At 34.3% G+C, this 26,502-nt stretch overlaps 1 protein-coding gene across 2 annotated transcripts; it reads right to left on the minus strand.

Annotated features, from left to right (window-relative positions):
• Nucleotides 1–22: 22 nt before the first annotated feature.
• LOC130818878 (autophagy-related protein 18d-like) lies at nucleotides 23–13,570 on the minus strand. Of its 2 annotated transcripts, none has more exons than XM_057685130.1 (4): nucleotides 12,006–13,570; nucleotides 10,737–10,989; nucleotides 9,583–9,706; nucleotides 23–684 (listed from the first exon to the last, which is right to left on the minus strand). In XM_057685130.1, exons 1-4 carry the CDS (start codon nucleotides 12,762–12,764, stop codon nucleotides 591–593), a joined length of 1,230 nt encoding a protein of 409 aa, XP_057541113.1. In that variant the 5' UTR covers nucleotides 12,765–13,570; the 3' UTR covers nucleotides 23–590. The 2 variants fall into 2 exon arrangements, with proteins under 2 accessions (XP_057541113.1, XP_057541114.1); XM_057685131.1 differs by having other exon boundaries at nucleotides 124–675; nucleotides 12,006–13,503.
• Nucleotides 13,571–26,502: the final 12,932 nt, after the last annotated feature.

Genomic DNA, 26,502 nt, shown 5'->3' on the forward strand with positions numbered 1-26,502 from the left:
TGGAAAGCTTTAGATCTGTTAATTCAAGAGTAAATTGTTGATCCTTTACAATTATCTTTTTGCGTTCTTATCGGCAGGATTATTCATGGTGAAATACAAATAAATCCATGGTCATAAAACACATCGGTGTCTAGATCAACAAAGACGATGTTGAGTGTTGAGCACAAAGATTCAAAAGAGGCAGAGTAGGTTCACTCTTGGGACAAATAACCAGAAATCGCAGAGCACTGAGCTCAACCCAGTCAAATAAGTGCCACAATATTGTCCAAACAAATTCATTCAACCTACTTTTATTGCCTAATACAACAAAAAATCTGAATCTGAGTTTGAGTCTGAATCTGAGGGATAGAAAAATGAAGACATCACGAGGATTTTACAACTTGCAGCTGTCCGTCATCATCTCTTTACATAATAGTTAAACTTGTAAAACAATCACATGTGATTCAAGTTCATGGAACGTACATATATATACAGCATCAACAAACAGCTTCATGTTCCAACTTTGAATATAACATTTATAGGATTATCTACAGATAGCAGTTGAAATTTAATGGCAGCCGAGAACCCACCTCTACTTTGCTTTAGTTAAGCTACCTTGCATTACCGCCAGTTTTGAGAAAGCGAACATATTCCTGCTGAGACATCACCCCTCCATTGTTGGGATCAAAACGGCACCTGTAAAAACTGATAGGAAGAAATTGGAGAGGGGCAATTGCAAAGCAAAAGGAAAAGCAAGCACATATTTTGTACATAATTCTATAATGTTGTCTTTGGGAACTATGGTTTCAATTGAAAGTTTAAAATTGATTCAAATTTAGTGTTTGACAAATCAAAAACTACAAATTTGGATTTGAGCCAATATCAACATTGCTTTAAGTGGTCAAATTTGATAATTTGCAAATAACTACTCTATAACTTATTCTCAAATTCTTCATTTATAATTTTGTAATTGAAATCTATAATTTGAAATGAAATACTTGTTTCCAAACACAACCTAACAGAATTTATTAGATGTACGAAAATACTAGAGCAAGAACCAATCATGCGATTTTCATATGCAGCATAAACTACCCAAGGCATAAAGCCCCTAATGCTTGGGCGCATGGCAATACTAAGAATATGTATGATTATGAATATCAGAAAGCAGCCATCGTCCAGAAGATAGACACTGAAAGCGAAAGTCGTATATGATAAGATTTACTAAGTTCAAGTGTTCAACTAGTTGCTCGGGCAGATGATGCACTCAATCATGTAAGTCATGTTAAGAGGAACAGTAACAAATGAATTGAGCACTTGACAATAGCTAATAGAGAGCTTGAACTCCTCAACCAGCAATCAAAATTTAGGATTGATGCCTAAACAGTACACTAAAGTTCAACACAATTATAGGTTGTTCAAACTATAGAGAAACTAGACACCTCAATCACTCACGAAAAAATGCCGAGCCAAAGAAAATGGCAGTGACCGCCTCCCTGGTAATCAAGTAAGTCAAGTGCAAGCAGCATCACAGCAAGTAAGAAAGCGCCACTTCGGAGATATACAGGGCATTATAGCCAAAAGCTAAACGTAAAAGGGATATGATACAACTAAGAGAGCAGAATCAAAGTCAGAATCCAAAACCAAAGGGAGGTTTAAAGTTGAAAGATGAAACACTGCTAGAAACAAATCAACCAAGAACATTGAAATTCATGTAGTGGAAGACAACAAACTATCGTAATCAAACAGAATTTCTTGATCTAAGAATAATGTTTCTCTTAGAGAGCTCCAAAGCCCTCACATTAGACCAACTGACCAAAAAAGACACCTTCAAACTGAATGCCACGGATGAGATTTCTAGTTGATATCCATGTCCTATGGAACACAGAGGAGAATCAGCCTAATAAAGGCAGCTCTAGTAAATGTTTGGAGGAATCATCAGCAATGAAAGTTCTTTCAAAGCAAACTGCCAAATGCTAGCCATAAAGTAACGTAGTAGTGGCTACTTTAGAAGAAAAAAAAAGACGTGAAGAGCAAAAAAGACGTGAAGAGGATATATGGTATGCACAACGACAAGGGGGAAGTATAGAGACAGAGAAGGATCATCAGATTTTTCATCGAATTTCTTATAGAGCTCTATGCTCATCAAGGAGGAATTCAGGATTCTTGCTAATTACCTTAATTTCGTATTTAAATAATTTCTTCAGTATCATCATCTTCATTACAATTGAACCACGAGTTTGCCATCATTGAATCTATGTGTTGAGTTTTGATGGAAGAGAGATCAAAATTGGCACTTTAACGAAAAAAATGACTAAACCTTTGATCAATCACAACAATAAATGAATTGGAGGGGTATAGACTACAAGGAGGCAGTAAGCTCTGCCACATGAATACTGAGATTGAAACTAACACGTCAAGAAGGGGTTTAATGATATTACTGTTGCTCTGGTGGGGAAAAAGAACTAACTAGTAACAACCATCAAGTGGACAACAGATAAATGGTCAGAGATAATGAGGTACATAGAGATCTTACTAGAAGTGGGTCCAGTGGCAGAGGAGATGTCTCTAGTGGAGGTGGAGGTGGATATTTCACAGATAGTTATGTCAATGATAGTGTGATGAATCAATATCTATATAATAATAGTCTTTTAATGAAACTTCTAGAAAAGGAATATTAGGTAACCAATTTAGCAAATGGCAACAAGTTTGTTAGGCTTTTTAGCTATAAATGTGATGATGTAATAATTAGTTAGGTTATGAAAAAAATATGATATGAATTCTTCTCAAACTTCTCTTTCCCTATTTTCGTCTTCTAAATCTGCAATTTCTTCTTTACTTTTAACTCTTTACTCTCTCTTAGCCTTAACCTCTATCTTCCTGATATTAGCAATTAGTGGATTCATTACAACTTATATCAGTCACATGGGTAACCTAACAAATCAACAGAGGATCGAATCCTTGGAACAGGATTCCAGCTATTGAAGAACTGATACCCACTCAAATACAGACAAAAATGGCAGCCTTGGAAGAAAGGATGAACAAGAAGCAGGATTACCTACAAGAATCCTTGGCGGTCATGATAACTGAAACTCAAACCCAGATTTAAGAAACCTTGAAGGCCTTAATAATGAATGAAAACAGACACCCACCCTTTCCGCAAATTTTTACCCCAAATTTCACAAATGAACCCAGGAATTCTTCACGATCCGACGAAAACCGACCACACACAAACCAGCAACCACATAACCTGTTCAATAACCCTATCCCGAACTGCCCACCCCAAAACTTGTTCAATCGTACATCCCGAAACCCAGTAACAGCACCTACCCACCCCTCTCTTGCCCCGATTCCCAACCTAAGCCAAAAAATATCCTATTCCCCATCAAACCAAGATTATACCCAAGTCAATCTTATCAACGTCCGACCAACACGCCTCAACTCAACACTCGTCGACAACCCAAATTAAACCCAGTCGAAACACTTGAACAAACACCCAAGAATCCCTTACCACCAAACTCATACCATCAACAATTCTAACAAAAAACACCTAATGGCCAAAACCATTAAGAGCTGAATTTCACAAATGACCCAAATGTTCAAACCCAAAATTTTACCACCTCACTAAAACATTTCTCTACCACTCGAAGGTGGAGGAAAAAAACACGGTGGAGGAAAAGGAGGAAAAACAAAAATAAAAGGAATCACACCTAGTTTTCGGCCTCCAGATTGATGAATGGGATGAGAGTTATTTACGTCAAACCGATTAATAGTGCAATGTCATCAAACCAAATTGTGCAACCTTACCTCTACATTGATGCAAATTATCACCCACATTGAGGACAAGGTGATTCTTTTAGACGACTGGTAATGTGATGAATTAATATATATATATATATATATGTATATGTATATATATATATGTATATGTATATATATATATATATATATATATATGTATATATATATATATATATATGTTATATATATGTGTATATATATATATATATATGTATATATATATATATATATATATATATATATATATATATGTATATATATATATGTATATATATAAGAGGGGTAGAAATTACAAGTCTTTTAATGAAGCTTCTAGAAAACAAATATTATGTAACCAATTTAGCAAATGGCAAAAAGTTTGTTAGGCTTGTTAGCTATAAATATGATGATGTAATAATTGGTTAGGTTATGAAATGAATATGATATGAATTCTTCCTCTCAAACTTCTCTTTCCCTATTCGCATATTCTTAATCTGCAATTTCTTATTTACTTTACTCTTTATTCTCTTTAGCCCTAACCTCTATCTTTCTCATATTAGCGATTAGCGGGTTCATTGCAAATATTCAAGGAGATTTCGCCACAGGTTATTCACTCTTGCAAGGTTATAACGAAGTGAGGCCATATTAGCAAGGTGGACTATAGAGAAAGTGTGATCAAACAGGGTTTTAAAGGCCATAGATCTAATGGAGGTAAACTACAATGGTGAATGGTGACTTAAAGAGCATAGTGGATGCTAAAGTTACCTAATTTGCAACAAAATTCATTACACAAGTTTGTAATTCACCCAAAGTAGCCAAATTTATCCCAAAAAGCTTTATATTATGCTATCTTCAGTTCAGATTAGCAAATTAGGTAACACTGATGGCTACAAGAAAAGAATCTGGAGTTGGACTCAAACCTGTGAAAATAATGATGAATAATGTTTTAATGGAAAAATGGTGAGGGGTTTTGGTAGTGGAGTTAATGTTCATGGGAAAGTGGGAGCTTTACTCCCCAACCCCAAGGAAACCATTTGTAGAAACTACCAAGGTATTTTTCTAACTGGCATTAAAAGGAGGACAAACCTTATTGGAAAAAAGATGATATCACGACATGATAACTCGACACAAACTTAACACGAATGAGCAAGTTCAAATCAAGGGCTCTTGACACGATTAATTAATTGGTTTTGAAACGTACAGATGCTTCGATAGAAGGTATCTATTTGGGTTAAGCGCTATCAAATTGAACATGCCACGATTAGACAAATATTTTACATGCATTAAATGACTGAGCTTATCAACCTTGATACCAGAAGTTTGTAAATTTAATGTAATAGTGATATATTTGTTTTTTAAACCAAAAAATCAAGTGAAGAAAAGGTTGTAGTGTTCTCACCAATAACAATTACTTGAAATACAACAAACTAAAAATAGAAAACTTTTTACCCTTTCCCAAATTTTAGTTGTATGATTTTTATGTCTATCAAGATTCATGGTTAAATGGGCAGTAATGAGACCATTAATTTTGACGCTTCAAAAAATATTTGTTTTCCTTTTGGCTCTCAACAACTTAAGCCTTTATTTTGATATTCATATGTAATTCAAAGGAAAGCATTAGATTGAGGTGGTTTGATCATGCGCCAAGGAAAGCTAGCGATGCACCATTCAAAAGAGTGAAAAGCATCATAACCAATGGTAAAGGAGGTCAAGAAAGACCTAAAAAAGCGTGGGAGGAATAAATCAAGCTGAACTTGGGTGAGTTGCACCTCCGGGAGGACTTGACTTGGGAAATGAGTAGTTCGAAACGCCGAATCCGTATATGTGAGTCTCATAACTTTCCTGCAGCTTCTTTTTTGTCTTACCCGTTTTTGTTTGCTTGTAGTCTTGTTAGTTTTGTTTCCTAGATGGTGTTGTGTTCGTAAGTTTTTGTGATTTCTATCTCCTGTTTTCTGTTTTCTTTTGCAAGATCATCCTTTGCAAGGACCTCATATTATTACTCGAGTTGAGGGGTCTTCTTTAATCGCGACGGTATTGATTTGTCTTCTTTTCCACCCTCCCTAGACCTTGCCTTGGGCGGGACTCATAGGGATGGTGATACTGATTATGATGATGATAATAATAATAATTCGTTTAACGAGCGCAGATAGGTTTGGATCAATAATTGGATAAGCTTTAGTTTAAGATTATCAAAACAGTGTGATGAGATAAACACAAACTCAATAGAACTCAACCAACTAAACAACCCTAGCGGCCTATACTGACATCATAAATCTTAAATAAACCCCATAGATGAGACAAACACAAACCTAATACCATCCAAACAGTTGTAGTCTTTAGTTTAATATTCATATGTAATTCGGTTAACGAGTGGAGAAAGGTTTGGATCAATAATTGAATAGGTTTGGTTTGAAGATTATCAAAACATTGTGATGAGATAAACACAAACTCAATAAAACCCAACCTACATGACAACCCTCGCGGCCAAATACTGATATACAAAGTTATGAATAAACCCCATAGATAAGACAAACACAAATTCAATACCACCCAACCAACTTGACAACTCGAGTTGTCTAGCACTGAGATCATAAGTCTAAAGCCAAACTAGCCACTTTTCCAAATAATCCTATTTTATGAGCTTTGGCCACGTTTTTGCTTATTTCCCTAAACTTAAAAACTAATTCTCCATAGTCCACTAAAAAGAATGTAGGTAATAATGCCTAGCACTTACATTCAACCCAACCTAGCAGACCTTACCACTCTGACCATTTTAAAATAAACTCAAGACATCCCTTAAGCAAAACCTCCTACACCTAACCCACTTCTTACTAAAACTCCATTCACATGACCTTTTGCTCATTCCCATTTCCAAACCTTTTAGCTCCCAAATCGACTAAATCAAAAATTTTAAAAATCATCTAATCTTTCAAAAACAAACTCCAAATATCTAGCTTTTTTACTCCAGCATGAACATTTTATATTTCATTGTTTCAACCCTTGCAAATTAAGCAAGCTACTCTCACTTACCAAGGGGAATAAGAAATTTGAAATCGACAATTCATTTCAGATGTTGTGAAACTCACTATTGTGCAGTAGAATTATCGGAATTATCAGCCTTAAGGACAAGGTGGAAGTTTCAGTGGCCACAATTTCAAGAAAAGATAGTTAGAATTCATTCAATCATTCAATCACTCACAGAGCCCGACGTAGGATATGGAATTTCAAATTTTCATAGCAAGTAGGTTAGACAACAACATTTTTTGGTGAAAGTTGTAATTGACTGGACAACCAAGGTTACACACGGAAGGCCTCTAATAGATACCTCTTTTTGGTGAAAGTTGTAATTGACTGGACAACCAAGGTTACACAAGGAAGGCCTCTAATAGATACCTCTATTATTGAGTGGTAATATGAGTATTAAGCTCATTTAGAATTTGAGAGAAATTCGGGTCTCTCCCAAGCATATTAGTTGCTCTTTATTTTTGTATCTTCTAGTAAACTTCATCAAGATCATCTTCATTTTGGAATTTTTCCCGAGCATGCTAATAAGATGCACGAATCTTCCTTTTATATTTACTTGTCTGAGCTACATGGTTGTGGATATTGACACTGAGGGCCATTTTCCTTCTTATTTTGTTCCTTAATAGAGGAAATTGTTATAATTATTTTTGCAATTTGTTCAACACATTGAGCTATTTACGTGATAAGTATTTTAGCTAACCATTGGAATTGTTATTAGCTTAAAAGCAACAATACTGGAAAACTTTTGATGATCAATTCCTACCGATGGAGGTGTTATAGGAGTTTGTAGGTTCTTTTAGCATCACTTTGGGCTAAGGCGCATATATTATTTCATCATTGCTCTCTAATTGATTTATGTAGAAGTGGAATGCAATATTTCAATTATTTCTATTTGTTTTTAGGATTCCTCATCCTATGGATGTATGACTATGTTTCTTCACTAATAAAAAAAAATTCTTCATCAAAAAAAAGAACATTGCTTGAAAACTACAATACAACTCAAGCAATAGGGTCTTCTAGCTTAAAATAGTGTCCCTAATAAGTAAAAAAAAAAGAAGGGGGGCCAAAGGGGAAATGAAGGATTATAACATAAGAGGATTCCAAGCCAAAGATATTTGATTAGTTGTGGATACAACTACTTTGGTTATTTTCCCTTTGCAAAAGAAAAGAATTCACAAATGAGGGAAAATAACTTTCATTTGTAGAATTTGGTTCTAAACCTATCATAATGTATAACCCTACCTCTCAACCAAACACTACTAACAAAATTGGCTAACTAGAGGCTTAAATGAATTCAAATGCTTTCAAAAGCTAAAAATTAGAGGGATAAATAACAATGTAGATTCCAAACAACAATGTTAATTCTTAATTACTCCGGATATATGAACTAAAACAAATTAACGTAAGAGATTTTCGCTAACAATGATTATACTTTATTCGACCCTACATGACACAAAGCTACAACTATGAAAATCAAATCTAATAATCATCTACATATATCTATCTACTCCATTTCATTTCTACCTATAGTTGTACGCTCAAGCAAATGCTAGCATTTCATAGCATTTCTCACTTATGTTTAATCTCAAAAGAATAAAGAAGATTCTATTCAACCTAAATCACTTCAACAAAGACTAGTAAAAACAATTAGAGGAAGCCTCGAAGCTTATAGTTTCTATAGGGTATTGGAGGCTAACCATGTCAACATTAAAACGAAGGTCGGTTTAATCAGGGCAAAGAACAAAGACGTGTTCTTTTAAAGAACGACAAAAACAACAATGTTGGAGCCTTAATCCCAAAAGATTGCGGGTGGCTACAAGAACAAATATATCGATTTCAATGGTCATCCATATAGATTCTTCCTCTCTATTCATTTCGATTTCTACCATCACAATTTATAAAATTAGATCATTCATATCATTTTCGACTAACGTCTTCCAAGTCATCTTTGTTCATTCTCGACCCTTTTTTAAGTCTCCTAAATGCCAACTTTTAATCTTCCTTATCGATACTCTAATGTCTCATCTTTGCACATGTTCAAACTATCTTAAACAATTTTCTTTCATCTTTTCCTCAATATTTGCAATTCCTAAACCCTTTCTTATATCTTCGTTTCGAATTCTATCCCCCAGGCCTTGTTTGGATGGAGGTAAATAGAGGGAAAAGAAAGGAAAGGATTTGGAGGGATGGAGATCCCCTTGTTTGAATAGAAAAAAGGGAGGGAGAGGATTTGGAGGGAAGGGATTTAGAGAGATTAAGTCCCCTTCATTTTGTAAGCATCCAAATCTCTCCATAAGAGAAAAGATTTGGAAGGAAAATGAAATTCCTTTCTTTTCCTTACTTTTCCTTCCTATACAAACAACAGGAGTCTTTTCCCTCTCATTCCCTCCTTTTCTTTTCCCTCCCTTTCCTTCCTCTTCCCTTCCTTCCTTTCTTTTCTCTCCTAATTTGCTATCCAAACATAGTATCAAGGTATGCCACTCATCCATAAAATCATTTGCATCTTCATTACTCCTATCTTTCGACTATAATCCTTTCTAAAAGCCTAACATTCTGATCCATATAGCAGTGTCGATTTAATGGATGAGTTGGAACAGATGCAAGAGAAGAACGGAAATATAACCTTTATAACCGACACTAATAGTAATAAATAAACACTTTAGGTTCCCTCGTGTTTTTCAGTATTCATTTTAATTTTCAATTCATGAGTTTTCTAGGCATTCGTGTTGTAGCTTTACGTGAAGACAACAAATTTAGTCCATAGACCAACATATAAAGAGCAATAGTTCAACGTAAACATACCTTCCATCCAAGCCTACCACAATGACAGTATTGTGGGATCCAAATGCAACAATGCATCGAGTATTCTCCGGCAAGTGAAACCGAGCAAATGACCACTCTGAACTAAAATATTTGGGAAGCACTCCTACCAAATGAAACAGGCTTGGGATATAAAACTTGTAGTAATGAGAATAACTAACTACATGTCACAGATGTTCATAGTAATGAGAATAACAGACCAAAAGTCTTTTCTAAAGTGCAAGTACAAAGCAAGTTTAAAACCTAAAAGAACTAATTGAAAGCAAATCATCTCAAGCTAACTATTCTTATAACAGCAAATGGAAAAGCGAATTAGCTAATTGATTCATTACACTCCTTATGAGCTTTAAAAAATAGACAATTTGAAGCAAATAAGCAAAATCTGAAAGCAATTTAGTTTAATTCTCCCAAATTATTAATTCCCTCTTGAAAACAAGCAGATACTTTGTTTCTTTTGATTACTCGTTTGGTACTAAAAGTTTTATAAATGTACACCAACAAATTCAGATTGAGGTCAAGTTCATTTAAAGTGGAATAAATACAACAATCTATCCCATAAAAAGAATTTCCAATTAAACCTTTTAAAATGTCTAGGTTGCTTACCATTTGCACTTTGGGCCTCACTTATTATTTACAACATCTTCTCTTTCCATCATATAAACCCGTCTTGTTTGTCATTACTAGTTTGGTACAGATTGAAATCCAATTCATTCAAAGTGGAATACATACAACAATCTATCTTTTGACAAATCATCCTGCTAAACATTTTAGGATGACCAGCTTGCTTAAATTGACGGGAAATTGTTCCATTTTCCAGTTTCATTTTGGATGTTACTAGTTATTTACATTTTCTCTTTCGATCATATGAATACCCCTATTCTCTCACAATTACAACACTTTCTCTCCAAACTATTCTTGCTATCTACTGTCAGTTAATTTATTCAAATTAAACTGCTTTTCTTAGTCTAAGATCTTTTTGCAACAGTAGGTACACATAATATGCTTCCGTTCATAATAGATTTTATATGACAATACATGGCTTATTTAAAGCATTGACTTTAAATTTATGTCATGTTAATGGCATATGTTCCACATTACTATAAGAAATCAAGAATAACTGAATAAGTTGTCCTTACCTTTTACAAACGGAAGTGATAAACTAGGATTAGCACCAGCCGTATGAGAAATCAGAGGGTCAAGAGAAGATGAAGAATTCTGATGCACCAATCCTGGTGTAGAAAAAAGTCGAGCTGATTCATCTTCTCCCGCTACTCGAACTCTCAGACTAAATATATGAATAGTGCCCCTATCACTCGAAACAGCCAACCATTGAACATTTTGAGAGAATGAAATATCATATATATCAGCCTTTTCTGTCCCTCTACGAACCTATAAAAGAAATGCTAAAAGATATTAAGAGCTATCATAGGCAGAAGTAATATGTAAGAACAGCGGAAGAAAATTTATGAATGGAATAAACTCTGCCTGTCTTTAGTCTACATGAACTGGAAAAAACAAATATGGCAACTCTTTTTATTCCCAAGGGATGGGAAGATATCATGTTCAGTAGTTATACTCGTGAAATGAATTCGCCGTAATTTATTCATAATGTACCTTATCAAATCCCAAACAAAAACAAATTCAACCTCAACTAAATCATCTTAAGCTCTCAGCACAACTTTAGTTGAATTGGCCTCTACTTGACTGAAGAACCTCAAGAGCAATTCAATCTTTTATACTTATTATGTTCAAAGTTCAGCCTTTTGCCTATGCAAAGGAAGTATACCCTAAACTAATGATCTACAATCTACATATATAATCCATACCAGATATTATCTCTTGTCCCTAAACATCAACCAATTCACCTATATGATAATTTAACAATGCCAAAGTGTTAATCCCAAAATATGGGTCAACTACATCACAACAATGCTAAAAGCCTTTATCTCAAAAGATTAGAGTTGGATACACAAACCAAGGTAAAATCAAGAAGCCCTCACGCCAAACAACTATAAGAAACTCACAAGCAACACAAGTTCACATAAACTATTCTTTAGAGAAAATGCTCAAAGCTTGTATCTTTTCATCATTCTCCGATGAGCATTGCAATAAAGACACTTTTAATTTAAAAGACCCTCATCCAACCAATAGTTTCTTTTTTACTTATATCCATTTATTTCAAGAAAGAATAAGTTCCAATCATGGTTAATTGGTAAAAGACTAGAAGTTCCAATAGGATATAAACGTTTTTATTCATAAATACAGCAAGTTCAAAAAGGTTAAGGTATTTTGGTCTAAGATAATTTTAGATAAGATACATTGAATAATAGAAAAAAAATACAGACGCTAAATTAATAATCTGCAGATATCAATTGATGTTATTTATATAAGATTGAGTATAATACCTCCTGCAAGCAAGTACCATCCATTGTATTAAAAACTCTTATGAGTGTTCCCTTCGTACTAGCTGTTGCAAGAACCAATCCATCTAATGTTAAAGCAAAGCATGCCAGGCGAGATTCATGGGCATTTATTATCTTTGTAACATGGAGTCCAAAATGTTCAACCCTAACTTGCCCTCTGCGACGACCTGGGCAAGCCAGGACAAATGTATTTACATGGTGTGAGAGACAACACAGCCCCCTAGGATTAGCTATTGTTTCAAACTGATGAAGTAGTTTCAAATCCAAGAAGTTATAAACGTAAACCTTGTGCTCCAACACAACAACAATGTGATCCCTTCTCAACTTCACAGCACGAACCTCCGACCTAAAAGAAAACTCACCAATGCATCGACTCTGATGATCATCCCAAATCATAACCTTATTTGAAGAGTATTGAGAATCCATGCCACCACCAACCAGTGCCAAGATATTACAACGGAAAAGCATCTCGACAATGCCAAAACCTCCATTTTTAAGATCTCGTCTGAATGTTTCCTTAAATGGATCACAATTATATATACGGAAACCAGAACTAGTACCTGCAGCAAAACATGTATAATCCTGATTCCAGGATACACTCAACAATTCTGTATCATCACCATCATTGTTAGGAGGCTCCACCTTATCAAAAGGACCAGAAGTTCCAGAGTTTGAGAATTGATAGGCACCAAACCTTGACGATGGAACAAACCCTTGAGATGTCGAAACAGTTGAACTCATTGACTTATCAGATGCAATTATCAGCCAGTAGAAGCAACAAAATCAAATCATAAGAGCTGAGCTAAAAATCTATAAGCTAAAGCTTAAAAATTTCTAAATCAACTTCATGAAATCAAAGCCAATCCTAAATTCAATTCCAAATCTATGTTCCCTGGCCTACTGAATCAAGAACATTAAATTTTCTTATTTCTTCCTTATTTTATAAGATGCTCATTAAAAACCAATCAGAAATTGATTGTCATCACTCATAATTCTATACCAAACCAAAATTAACAAATTTTACGATGTCAACTGATTACCATCAATTCCAAAGTAAAAGAATTATTAAAAAGGTAAAGATTAGACAGGTTTGATTGCAGATAAAAGTAATTCCGCTGCATCAATGTTTAATCCCCAGAAGTAATCAAACCATAAGAATGAATCAACGATAAAAATTGTTGAAGTCGAATTGATTTTCAAAAAGGGTTTATTCTTTTTCAACAATGAACAATATGATGTGATGTGATAAATGAAAACTCGGACGAACCCTAAAATGAAGAGGAGAAAATTTGAAAAGATCAACCTAAAATAGAAAAAATCGAAAATTTTTGAAGGATTTGAAGAATATCTATTTATTAAGATCAAGATTTGGTTCCTGTCTCCTTGGTGTTGGACCCTAGTTGTTGCGGTTGAGAGATTCAGAAGCGAAGGAAAAGAAAACTCACGCAAGAAGAAGGAGGCTTGATAACCAATGACATCCTGACGCGTGCACTATTTATTTTTTGTCGTACTTAAACCGATAAGTTTGACAAAATCTTTCACTTTTTGTATACTCCTAATAATTAGTACCATTTTTGTTACCCCTTTGATTCCCCCACTGTTAAAAGAAAAATAGAACATTAGATAGTAAATTATCTTATTATATTATCTTATTGAATAATAAATTTGATTGAAAAAAAGTAAGAATTTAAAATATTAAAAAAATATTAAAAGGAAGTAAGTACGAAAACATGTGGGGTCATAAAGAATATAAAAATGTTAATATAAAGTTAGTGGCATATATGCGAGGGTATAAGCATTATAAAGCACAATCAAATTGTTATTATTGAAACACAATTAAATTATATCAACTCATTCTTAATTTATGATAAAACTATAAACTTATATATATACATATATTTCATGTACATTTTATCTTATGCTATTTAATGTACGTGTAGTTAGAATTTACTTTAAACATGCTGAAAATATATTTAATTAAACATGCTGAAAATATATTTAATTAAGTTGTGTAACCCATCCCTCAAATTCTAGATCCCCACTAAAGATATGCCGTAAATTATGCTTTTGTATTTAGTTATTTGTCACCTTATTATTTTCTAGTATAGATTTAGTATGGATTTATTCATTCCTTTGCAATGTTTTATTTTACTGTATACATATGATATGCCATTACATTGCTATCAATACAACTAAAAATAATAAAACTTCTCTAGTTTCTACCTCAGATTACGTAATTTCCCAGTTCCAAGGGTTATATTTGACTTTTTACATAATTTAATATGTTATTTAGATCATTTATATATTGAACTATACATATTAAAAAATTATAATAAGTTAATATTATGAAAATATGCGATTAGACTATTCAAACTAGATCTTACTTAACTACATTTTTTTACACACACATTAGTCGTAATATATAAAATAACTTGCACAATGAATAGTGTAAAAAATCACTATGTAACAAGTATTTCAAAATGGAGAAAATATATCAAAACTTCAAGAGGATAATTGAGAAACACGTGAGTTTCAAATCATTTATATTACTGACATAATAATTTTAAACAACACTTTTAAAATTTTGTAAATATAATACTCTTATTGTCCTATTAATTTTGCTCCAAAGATAATTTAAGGGGTAATTAAGGAAAATGAATAAACATAATATTTTATAAAAAAATTTAGAAAAATATGTGGAAAAGAATTAATGAAGGATTGAATATCATTGTGAAGAAAAGAAAGGGGCAACTTTGTTTGGATGAAGTTTAGGGAAGTAAGACAAATTTGGTGAGAAAGAAAGTATATATAAATGGTTTAGATGAATAATGATTTTTAGGTGATTATTATAATCGTATTATCTATTTGGTATAAAGTTAGTGGAGTTTAATAATGATAAATATTATTTTTTAAAAGAGAGTATAATTTTAATTTACATATTATGGAATCTGCCAAAGCATAAAAAGATAGGATAAAGTCACAAGGGAGGATTATTTACCGGCAAATACGTAGGGATTTATGCAAAGGAACAGTGTTTATTGTTTAACCTAAAATAAAAATCCTAAACAAAATAGCCTTTTAACTCTTTGTCTACTGCCTATGCCCTACTCTTGGAATCTTTTGTAGACTTTCTTTATTGCAAGTCTAAGTGTCTAACCCTAATTACTATAATTTTCACTCTATTAAATCTAATTATTCAATCTTCCAACTACGCAATTTAGGTTAACATATGATTATTAAATGTTGTTTATCTATTATAGTCAGTAAAACTTAAAATATTGAAAAATGATTATAATAATTCAAAAGTAAATTGAAATTCAATATACTTAACCAACTAATTACTTAAGCTCTAGATTTAAAATGATCGATTTGTCTCATAACAAGACCGGCTCTGGAAGTAGACTAGAAGTACCACCGCCGAGGCCCGGCATACAAAGGAGCCTTATTTTTATGTTTCCAAGTGTCTAATGTAAGTATTTTTTTTTTAAGGAAGAAGTCATATTTGAGATGAGAAGGAGGAAGATGAATTTTTTAAGAAAATAGTTTATTCACTTTTCTCATTCCTTCAATATTCTACATTTTTTATGTTAAATTTTTTACAAAAATTGTGTTTTAAGGAAATTGTTATAATTGCATAGTACATATTCCATTTTCTATCTTACACTATTTTAACTATTGATGTAGTGAAAGCCATTATAAATCATGAGAAATACTCCTATCATTAACCAATTTGTATTGATATTTGTGTTTTCATAAAAGTAATTTTTATAAACACTTAATTTCATATATTTAGAGCTAGCGATGAAAATCAAAAATATACGAGAGAAAAACAAAGAAAAAACTGGAATGTTGGGGGCTTTTGGGTGGTTGTTGGGGGACTGTTGGGGTGGTTTTGAGGGTTGTTTATTTTTTTTATGAATCAATCATTATTAGTTGGTAGTAATATTAAAATTAATAGTTGTTAACATAATTAATTTTATTTTTGTATGCCATGCCTTGAATAAGAAACAGTTTAGCACAAGCCATTAACCCAAGAACTGGGCTTCCTTATGAGTCATACAATGACCACGACATCACATACCCTATTCGTCCTACACATGAACAACCTCAGCCTCAACCTCAACCGCAACCTCAAACTCGTTCTCATCCTCAACCTACATCTTCTAGATATCAACTTCAACCCCTAACTTATTCTCAACTTACTCCGGACTTGGAGGACCATTTCTTGAGGAGTGAATTTATTAGGGAGGAGGTCACTCCCTCTCCGGTTACGTCGCGTGGTTCGCGACGTCCGTCTAAGACACCAGAGCCTGTCACGCCACAGGGGCCGCCGCGCCAAGAAGCTTCCACTGCGGCAGAGCACCCACGACCACCCCTCCTATAGCTGCCTAATAATCCTAGGTACGTTTTATTAGTTGTTATGTTTAGGTTTATTGTATGATAGTTATATTCAACTATTAAACTAATTAAAAGTTGTTGATTTTTGAAGGTTTGCCACTAATGGTGGCAACCAATTAGCCACCTCTATCCGTAGGTCCTTTGAGGCTTATCAAGATCCTAATGAATGGGAATGGAGACACCTAGACAAACAAACAATCGAGTTCTATTGGCAACAGTTTCAAATACGCATAACCAATTTCTCATTTATTTATTTGACTTCATTTTAACTGCTTATAAATATCATAATGGATCTTTTTGTTTCAGAAAAAATGGTCTTGGGATCCTACTTTTACTTCCTTAGTGTATAGGGAGTGGGAGAAGAAGGTCCGGTACAAGGACATTATTTTACTCATACACTAGTGGAAAAAACCTTATTTGCTGCTTGTCATTTGCTGCGGTTTTCCTTAAACGCAACATTAAATAGCAAAAAGAATTTAGAAAAAAAAATCAATTAATTGCTGCGGTTTTACATGAGCCCGCAGCAAATACTCAGTTGGACTGTTAATTGCTACGGTTTTACTTGTGCCCGCAGCAAATAGCTCTTTCAATTGCTTAGTTATTCACTCAATTGCTGCGATTGTTGTATATGCCCGCAACAAATATACTTTGCTTCCCTCAATTGCTGCGGTTTTTGTATATGCCCGTAGCAAATATACTTATTTCACAAAATTAAAACCCGCCAACATTTCATTTCACAAACATGTTTCATTCTTTGCCATTATTACGTAAATTGTTGTATCTCTCAAACCCACCATTTTCGCCATTCAACGTTCCATTCTTCATCTTCATCTTCTTTCTAAAAACCATAAATTCTTCATCTTCAAAACCTGTTTCAAACCCACCATTGAAAAACACTAGAAAAACTGAGCAATTGACTGTTTCTTCAAACCTGTTCTTCATCTTCTTGGTTCATAAACCCACGAATTTTGGTCTTGTTCATCTTCAAAACCCACGACATTAAGGTATTTTTTCTCTTTTTAATTTGTTAAGAATTTAAGTTTTGCAAGATATTCATGAAAACACTCGAAAATTAGGTAATTATATTTATTTTACTAATTTGCAAGTTCATATCTTTGTTGTTTAACATGTAATTTAGTAATTTAGTGCTAAAGATGTCAAATTATTTGTGAATTTTACATTATTCAAGTTTATGTTATTAGTTTGTTAAATATTTGTGTAATTTGTTAAAAATGTGGTTTGTTGTTATAGTTATGTCTTTAACTATTAGAATTAGAATATGATTTTATTTACAATGTAGTGCTTAATATTGAAGTATGAAGTATAGAATTGGAATATGAAGTATGTATATTTAGAGTTAAATATTTGGTATAAATAAGTATATAATTTTAGGGTTAAATATGTTTGTTATAAATAAGTATATATATATATATATATATATATATATATATATATATATGTTTAAAAGTTTTTGTATTAATTTTGTTTTGAATTAATTAATCACACTAATTAGGATGACAAAAGATCGTTCTTGGATGTATGGAAGCATTGAATCGTCGGAATTTATTAATGGCGTATTAGAATTTTGTAGTATTGCGGTTGAACATCAAGTTAGGACGGGGGGAGTTGGTTTTTATTGCCCATGTGTCACTTGTGGCAATGTATCAAAGGTAGATAGTGTTGATATCCTTAGGGAGCACATACTTCGACGTGGGTTTAAGCCTCAATATCATGTTTGGGTTTGGCATGGTGAGGAGGGAGTTTACAAAGAGAAAAGTGTTGTTGAGGACGTCAATAATGTGGCTGATGTCAATGAGGATGTAGTAGATCATGTTGATGGGTATGCGACAGATGAAGAGGATGTCGATGAGGATGTGGATCGTGTTGATGAGATGATGGAGGGAGTCGATGATGAGTTAGGAAAACGTCCTCGTGTTTTTGACTTGTTGACAGAGGCTTCTCAAAAGCCTTTGTACCCTGGATGTACAAAGTTCACCAAACTAACAGCAGTGTTGACAATTTTCAACATTAAGTCAAAGTTCAATTGGAGTGATGCTAGTATCACAATGTTATTAGAAGCGTTAGATGAGATGCTTCCTGAGGGAAATAAACTTCCAAAATCGATATATTATGTCAAAAAGCTCATGTGTCCTTTCGGCTTAGAATACCAGAAGATTCATGTGTGTCCGAATGATTGTGTGTTGTATCGGAATGAAAACGAGAACTTAGAAGAGTGTTCTAGGTGTGGGTTATCGCGCTACAAGCGTAAAGGGGCTCGGGATGATAAAGGGCCCCCGGCTAAGGTATTGTGGTATCTTCCAATAATATCTAGATTCAAGCGCTTGTTTTCTATAAAAAAAGATGCATTAAATTTGAGGTGGCATGCAAATAGGGTGAAGAAAGGTAACTTGCTCACACATTCATCTGATTCTCTGGAGTGGAAGAGTATTGATAGGTTGCATAAGACTTTTGGGGATGATGTTCGTAATTTAAGGCTCGGACTGTGTACGGATGGAATAAACGCATTCGACAATCTTAGTTCTCAATATAGTACTTGGCCGGTACTTTTAGTGATCTATAATTTGCCACCTTGGTTGTGTATGAAGCGTAAGTACATTATGCGTTCGCTTCTTATCTCGGGTCCTAAACAACCTGGCATTGACATAGATGTATATCTTGCACCTCTCGTTGAGAATTTGAGAAAGATGTGGGATGAAGGCATTTCAGTGTTTGATGCATATACTAATGAGGAGTTCACCTTGCGTGCAATGTTTTTATGCACCGTTAATAATTTTCCGGCATATGGAAACTTATTGGGGTATAAGAACAAAGGGAAGAAAGCATGCCCAATATGTATCGATGAAATGGAATCCACGTGGATTCCTAAGTGCAAACACGTATTCATGCACCATCGATAGTTCCTCCCACGAAATCACCAATATCGTAAGAAGAAGAAGATGTTCAACGGGGAGGTTGAGGACCGTGTAGCTCGTCGACCGTTGACCAGTTATGAGGTTTATGAACAGGTTAAGGGAGTTGAGACTGTATTTGGTAAAATAGGGCAAGTGCAAGGGAGTGAAGATCGATTATGGAAAAAAGAATCAATCTTTTGGACACTTCCACATTGGAGAGATCTACAGGTTAGGCATTGTCTTGACATTATGCATATAGAGAAAAATGTATGCGATGCCATACTCGGGTGTAACGGTCCGGTTTAAGTGACTCGGAAATCCATATGAAAATATAAATTCCGGTTCACTCTTTGGATTCCAGAGAAGACTTTTCTCTAGGACCCTCAACGTTCCATCGATAAAGAAATATAGATAAAACAAAAACAGTACCAGCGTGAAAAAAATAATAAGTCAGCGGAAGTTTCAACGTACAACTTGAGAGCCTAAAGGCCTCTAAACCAACTAATTGAAATAGCGGAAGCGAAAAGAAAAACTACTCTATCTCCTGGTACTTAAATACAAAGTTCTTTCTACTCATAATCTAATACAAAAGATAATAGCATAGTCTTGATGATTACAGGTTCTAAGTCAAGACCTCACTCCAGATCCCACCTGCAATCAGCCTAGTAGTCGTCGTAAGACAACAAACAGTAGGTTTCAAAGAAACAATTCAATACACGTCAGAGACTTCATACAAATATCAACCAGGTTGAAAAACAAGCAATGTGTTCATCCTAGCATGCATAGGCTCTAATACATTCATAATTCCGATAATTCCAACTTGTAACGTTGCCCGTCCTGTTCGGGTCGTTCAAGTATAATCATTCATTATTAGATAATTTCAAACTTGTAACGTTGCCCGTCCTGTTCGAGTCGTTCAAGTATAAAACCAATCCATTTGGTGGAATACACTTGGGAGAGCTAATCCCAAGGCAACCACCAACCTAAGACGTTGCCCGTCCTGTTCGGGTCGCCAAAGGCTAAAGTATGCATACCCCAATGGTGACCGTAATGATCCAAAACTGCCATGGGAACAATAATTATAATAATCTAAACCAATACGTTAACCCTTTTGGGTAACATAACCAAACATCAACCCCTTTGGGTGACAAACACATAAATTCTCAATTTTCAATTAATTATTTCATATTATTTGAGATGTCTAATCCTTATGTGATTTACAATGCCTCGATTAGAAATGAAACAACACTACTTGCACAACCACATAAACAGTATGGTCTAAGCGTGTACCTTTAAGCGCTGCAACCAAGCAACGTTTAAGCACGATAAGAATTTCACCCTCTTATGAATCGAGGTCCTAAATAACACACACACAAAACGATCACGTATTAGAACGTGTTTACACATTTAATCCACTCCATACTACTAAGATATTACTAAGACTTGATAGTTTTAAATGTTTTCATCCAATTCCCAATGATTCCAAATTTTAAATTCTGACCAGAAACTTTATTGGCCATTTCGGACAGTTTAAAAAATTTAAATGAAAAATCTGACTTCACCACTGCGTCCGGAATGCATCAATTGCCTTGGGTACCAAATTTCATAATTTCTAACATCCAATTACTATTTTTAATTATTTCAAGCGATTAATGAGTTTTTGACGCATCGGATACATAAACCAACAACGGAACACGACTAACGTTACCGGATCGGCACCAATGTCGAGGCAGCAGCTGCTGTCCAACACTCCCATTATATTGTTATTATTATTATTATTATTATTATTATTATTATTATTATTATTATTATTATTATTATTATTATTATTATTATTATTATTATATATTCATTATTCAAATTACTAATTCTTTTAATCTCACGACCAAAATAATCTAACAAGACCAATATCACAATGACTACAATAAAACAAACAAGACAAATTTTTCTATCACACAACCACTTGATAACTCCACACATATATTATTTCACAAAACCCCTTTCAACAAAACATAAAAGTCATCAAATAAAAGAAATATGCCCATCCACAAGATCCTTCAAGAGACTTAAAATTTCACAAACTATGATAATTAAATTAAATACTTAATTCTCTTAACAACTTAAAATTCTTGTAGAGAATCATAAACCAAATCATCCTTTTTAAATTAAGACATATATAAATACACAATCCTTCAAGCAAATCAAATTTTGCTAATGGATTTATAAATTCTTGGATGACTACACTACTTGATTCATACCATTTAAATTTCTACTAACAAATTGTAATTTAGTTGGAGAAATGTAAATCATAAAAGAATTTATTTAAATATCAATGTAAACTTAATTCTTATAACAATTTAAAATTTGTTAAAGAATATAAATCAAGAAACATAACTTAATCCTTTTAACAAAATTAAAGTTTATTAAAGGATTATTAGAGAAAATTATATATATATAAAAAAAATACTCAATCTTCCAAAAAGTCATAGGATATCATCATACACAAAGAAAAAAAAATATAATTCACCTTAGAAATCTTGTATATAAAATTTTTTTAATTAACAATTCAATTAACTTACCCCTTAGATCAAAAGATTAAATTGAACAAACCAATTTTTTTTTTTCTTTGAGGATGCCGAAACTAGGGAGCAATGGAGAAGAATTTTTTTTTTTCTGAATTTTTTTTTTGTGTTCAAAAGATGATTAAAATGATGAAGAATTCAAAAGATGCTTAAGAATTAATAAGGAATTAAGGACCCATCTTAATTATGCCTAATACACAACTATGAGAGGAGTTACAAAACTCCTCCCATACCTCCCCACAACCGGCTGCCCTCTTCAAATACCCCACATAATTTTTTTTTTATAATTATTCTATTTATTATAAGAATGTTAAATCGGAAAAAGAACCCTACGCGATAACAACGTACGCAATAAAAGACGTTACCGTTAATTACATTTTTGTTTTTATATTTCTTTTACTTTATTTCGTAAAATTGCTCATGTAAATAATATAATTTAGTAATAGTTTATTTATTTAATTTTTTTTTAACCGATAAAAATACGGGGTGTTACATCGGGACTCTCATGAACATTCCGGGTAAGACAAAGGATGTTAGGGCCGTGCGAGGTTGGTTTGAATGTAAGGGTCTTCGTCCGGAGTTGTGGGCACATGTTAAGGTGAGTAAGAAAAGAAATAGAGCTGATAAAGTTGGTGGCAGTAACAAGGGAAAGGGCGGTAAGAAGAAGATGTGTAATGACAAAGTTTATTTGCCTCCAGCTTGCTACACATTGTTCAAAGCAGAGAAGCGGACATTTTGTGAGTCTTTGTATGGCATTAAGGTTCTGTCTGGGTACTCATCCAACATGAAGAGATTTGAGAGCCTAAATGGTGAGCTGAAGTTGGGAAGCATGAAATCTCACGATTACCATGTAATGATGCAAGTGTTCTTACCAATTGTAATCCGTGGAATACTGCCAAAACATGTGAGATATGCTATTACCGAGCTATGTTCGTTCTTCAACACAATTTGTAGTAAAGTTATTGATCCCTTTAAACTTGATGCTCTTCAAGTCGACGTGATTGTAACTTAATGCAAGTTTGAGATGTATTTTCCACCTTCTTTCTTTGACATAATGGTTTATCTTATTGTCCATCTCGTTCGTGAGATCAAGCTTTTGGGTCCAGTTTTTTTAAAGTGGTGTTATCCTTTTGAAAGACACATGGGTGTTTTACAAAACAAAGTGAGGAATCCAGCACAACCCGAGGGGAGTATGATTCAAGGTATTGTGAGCAATGAGATTAGTAACTTTATAGCCGAGTATTTGGCCATGGCAAAGCCTATTGGACTTCCCACCTCTAGACATGAAGGAAGGCTTGAGGGAAAAGGAACAATTGGTTCCAAATCGGTCACACCTCCTTGAGACAGCCTTCTACAAGCACACTTGTATGTGTTGCATCATATTCCGGAAGTTCATCCTTTTTTGAGTGAGCATCTTGATATATTGCGCGCAAAACATCCTTCTAAAGGGGATAGGGCATTAATGCAGTTGCATAACAAGACATTTATTAATTGGTTTCATGATCGAGTAATATGCGAAGAACTCAAGGGTGTATCCGAAAGTGTTAAGTGGTTAGCTTTTGGTCCTCGTGATGATGTCAACAAATATGAGGGTTACGATGTTAATGGGTTCACATTTTGGACTGAGGGTCAAGACAAGAAGTCATCTTATCTACAAAATAGTGGGGTTTCTATTTTGGCGTCATCTATATTTTACGCGAGTGCCAAGGATCAAGTGCCGGTTGATGCTCAATTGGTATACTACGGGCGGGTACATGAAATATGGGACCTTGACTACTCTACTTTCACTATTGGTCTTTTCAAATGTAAGTGGGTAGATAATAATCGACGATGCATAAAAAATGACAACCCTTGTGGATTCACTCTTGTAGACTTAGCTCGTTTGCGTGATAGTGAGGAGCCATTCATACTAGCCACACAAGCCAAGCAAGTATTCTACATTGTAGACCCGTCTGATAAAAAATGGTCTATTGTTGTACCAAGAAAAAGAAGCATCCTTGGTATAGGTGATGTTGAGGATGAGGAAGAATATGAAGTTTTTGAAGACTCTTCTCCCTTTATCAATCCAAAATTAGTGGATAAAGATGATGTAGATGATGTAGATGTTAGTTATATGCGTGTAGATCACTCGGAACAAATACATTTGAATTAAGTGATTCACATGGTATGAATTTTAAGCTTTTTAAAGTTTTTTTGGCACTTTCGCACATAAAGTAGCTAAAACTTGGTTTGTTTTGCATGAAACTTTGCACACAACACTATTTGATATATATTATTGTGTTGAACGTATTAGAATTGTAAATCATAGTCATATTCTTAATATTATTTAGCTTGTGTTCTAATATATTTCTATTCATACTCTTTCAGGTACTGATATACAATGCATCTATTCAGAGACGAAATTGTCCCCGAGATTGAGACCTCGAATAATGAGCATCATAGTTTGTAACACCCCAGAATTTCCAATCCCTTAACGAAACCAAAACCGTAAAAGACGGGAGGAAATTCGAGTGTTACATAAAAGAAAAAGGAAGAGAATTTAGATAAACGTTAAATATTAACTTTAAAAAGGTGAGTGGAAATTTCGGCAGCATCTGCCTTAAAACTGGGCACCTTTGTAGAAAAACAAAAGTTATTTAGAAGCTAATAAAGTAAAGGCACCAACGGTCTATCAAAACTATGTCACGGCGGAATGATTCGTCGCCGGCTTCTCAAATGAACATGCCAAACATGGATCCTGGTTCCAGTGTCGACGTTTGCGTTTTAAAAAGACTTAACTCCTTAAAACCATACAGAGTTATAAACTACGCAACGCAAATACAAATATACGAGGGAGGACACAAGGCCTCATAACAAAACATATACAACCAAAGTTTACAAAAGATAACAAGAGCTACAAAATCGAAAGACAGTGGTATGACACAGGTTATGCTTCGCCCCCATCACTCTCCCCAATACAATGCAAAAGAAGCCCCAGTACCTGCTACGCCTGTCTATGATCCTCCTGCTGCTCGACATTAGACCAAAGGCTAATGTGTCATAGCATGACAATCATAGAAAGTCATCAACAATCAAACATAAACACAAACACGTACACGTCAGTAACTGGCATCAAATATAATGAGGCAAACTACTAGATAACATCATATCATAAAACAACATAAGATGAATTCATAAAACGCAAGCACAGATAGTAACCGTTTATCGGCCACTTATACCTCTTAATTTCATTACGTACTTTCCAACCCGAACCATGTGTTCTTGGGTAGAATGCAGGTCTTCACGCTCCTCTTTTCAAACATAAACTCTTGCAAAACATGTGTAGTATCAACTCGACCAAGACATTAACAAAATATTTAACACATGACCTTATAGAGCTTGTCTATCTTAAGGTAAGTGTGATCATAGTCTGTAATACCCTTGAAGTAACTTAACTTAGGCACACTTCTCACTAGCATAAACTACTCTATCAAGAAGTAGATGTTCTATAAATGAGTAAATATTCTATCAAAAAGTAAACTTTCTATCAATGTATAAACTTTCTATCAAATAATGAACCTTCTATCATTAAATAACTTTTGATCAATGAATAAATTTTCTATCACTGAATAACTTTCTATCAGTGGATCTTTCTCTACTTCCTGGCATAGTGACACGGCCAAGGGCGTTATCGGCCATCCGGCGCCCATGGCAAAGTACGAGCTCATGCCCCCTCCAGTTGACCCTCTCGGGTCCTACCTTCGGGAAAAACTAACACACTGGAGTTCTAAACCAGTGAAAAGGCCACCATATTGGGGTTTGCAAGGCCCGCAAGGTAACACCTTGGTCAAGGGGCGGTATCGGCCATCCAGCGCCCAGTGACCCAAGCATGCTCATACCCCCCTTACGGTGGTCCCGTCGAACCTCACCTAGGGGACTAATAAATCAACCGGACATAATCCAGTTGAGTCACGCCAGCTAATAATAATCTAATACTTTATCAGATGGGAATAACTTCCACTTTCGACTAATAATGAGCGCCCTAGGATAGCAGTACGCCAAAACCCACTGAGCCACTCATCAAAATATGAAATTCACCTCTAAAGGAGTCATTCTAACTCCAAGTAAGGCATAATCCAATTCTTAAATAGATAAGGGGTAGTTCTCGCCTTCTATTAACACTCTCATTCTCTAAACTATTCTAAGCGCAAGGATTTCATAATCGATAGCTCTTCAAGTAAAGTGTACTCACTAGTATCTCATAGTTTCAATGCAATGTATATTATTACAATAAACAATAATGTCTTAAATAAAATTGCATATAAGGGTTCGTTACTGCGTGTACGTACCTGTAAGCGTCACTGCACGATCAAAAGTCACAAAATCACCCGACTAAGGCTCTACTTTCCTCTTACAAAATGGGCACCTATATAAGTTATGAGTAGAACTAATAAGTTCTCTTAACTACTTTGCCATACCAAGCTAAATACCAAAGTAACCGCTATCACCCATTCAACATGAGTTTCCGATTACTCTAGCACGCACACAACTCATTCAATACAAGTCAAAATCATTAACTCAACACAACATATAAGTCTTTCCATCAAT

The sequence above is a fragment of the Amaranthus tricolor genome, chromosome 7, assembly GCF_026212465.1.
Source record: "Amaranthus tricolor cultivar Red isolate AtriRed21 chromosome 7, ASM2621246v1, whole genome shotgun sequence".
NCBI classification, from domain to species: domain Eukaryota; kingdom Viridiplantae; phylum Streptophyta; class Magnoliopsida; order Caryophyllales; family Amaranthaceae; genus Amaranthus; species Amaranthus tricolor.

What these genes read in the sequence shown, in the direction of transcription:
- LOC130818878 (XM_057685130.1), bottom strand. Translation starts at nt 12,764, where the DNA reads ATGAGTTCAACTGTTTCGACATCTCAAGGGTTTGTTCCATCGTCAAGG. An exon ending in ATCACTTCCGTTTGTAAAAG is followed by an intron (nt 9,707 to 10,736) that starts GTAAGGACAACT and finishes TTCATTTGGTAG; the next exon opens with GAGTGCTTCCCAAATATTTT. An exon ending in GTGGTAGGCTTGGATGGAAG is followed by an intron (nt 685 to 9,582) that starts GTATGTTTACGT and finishes TCTTCCTATCAG; the next exon opens with TTTTTACAGGTGCCGTTTTG.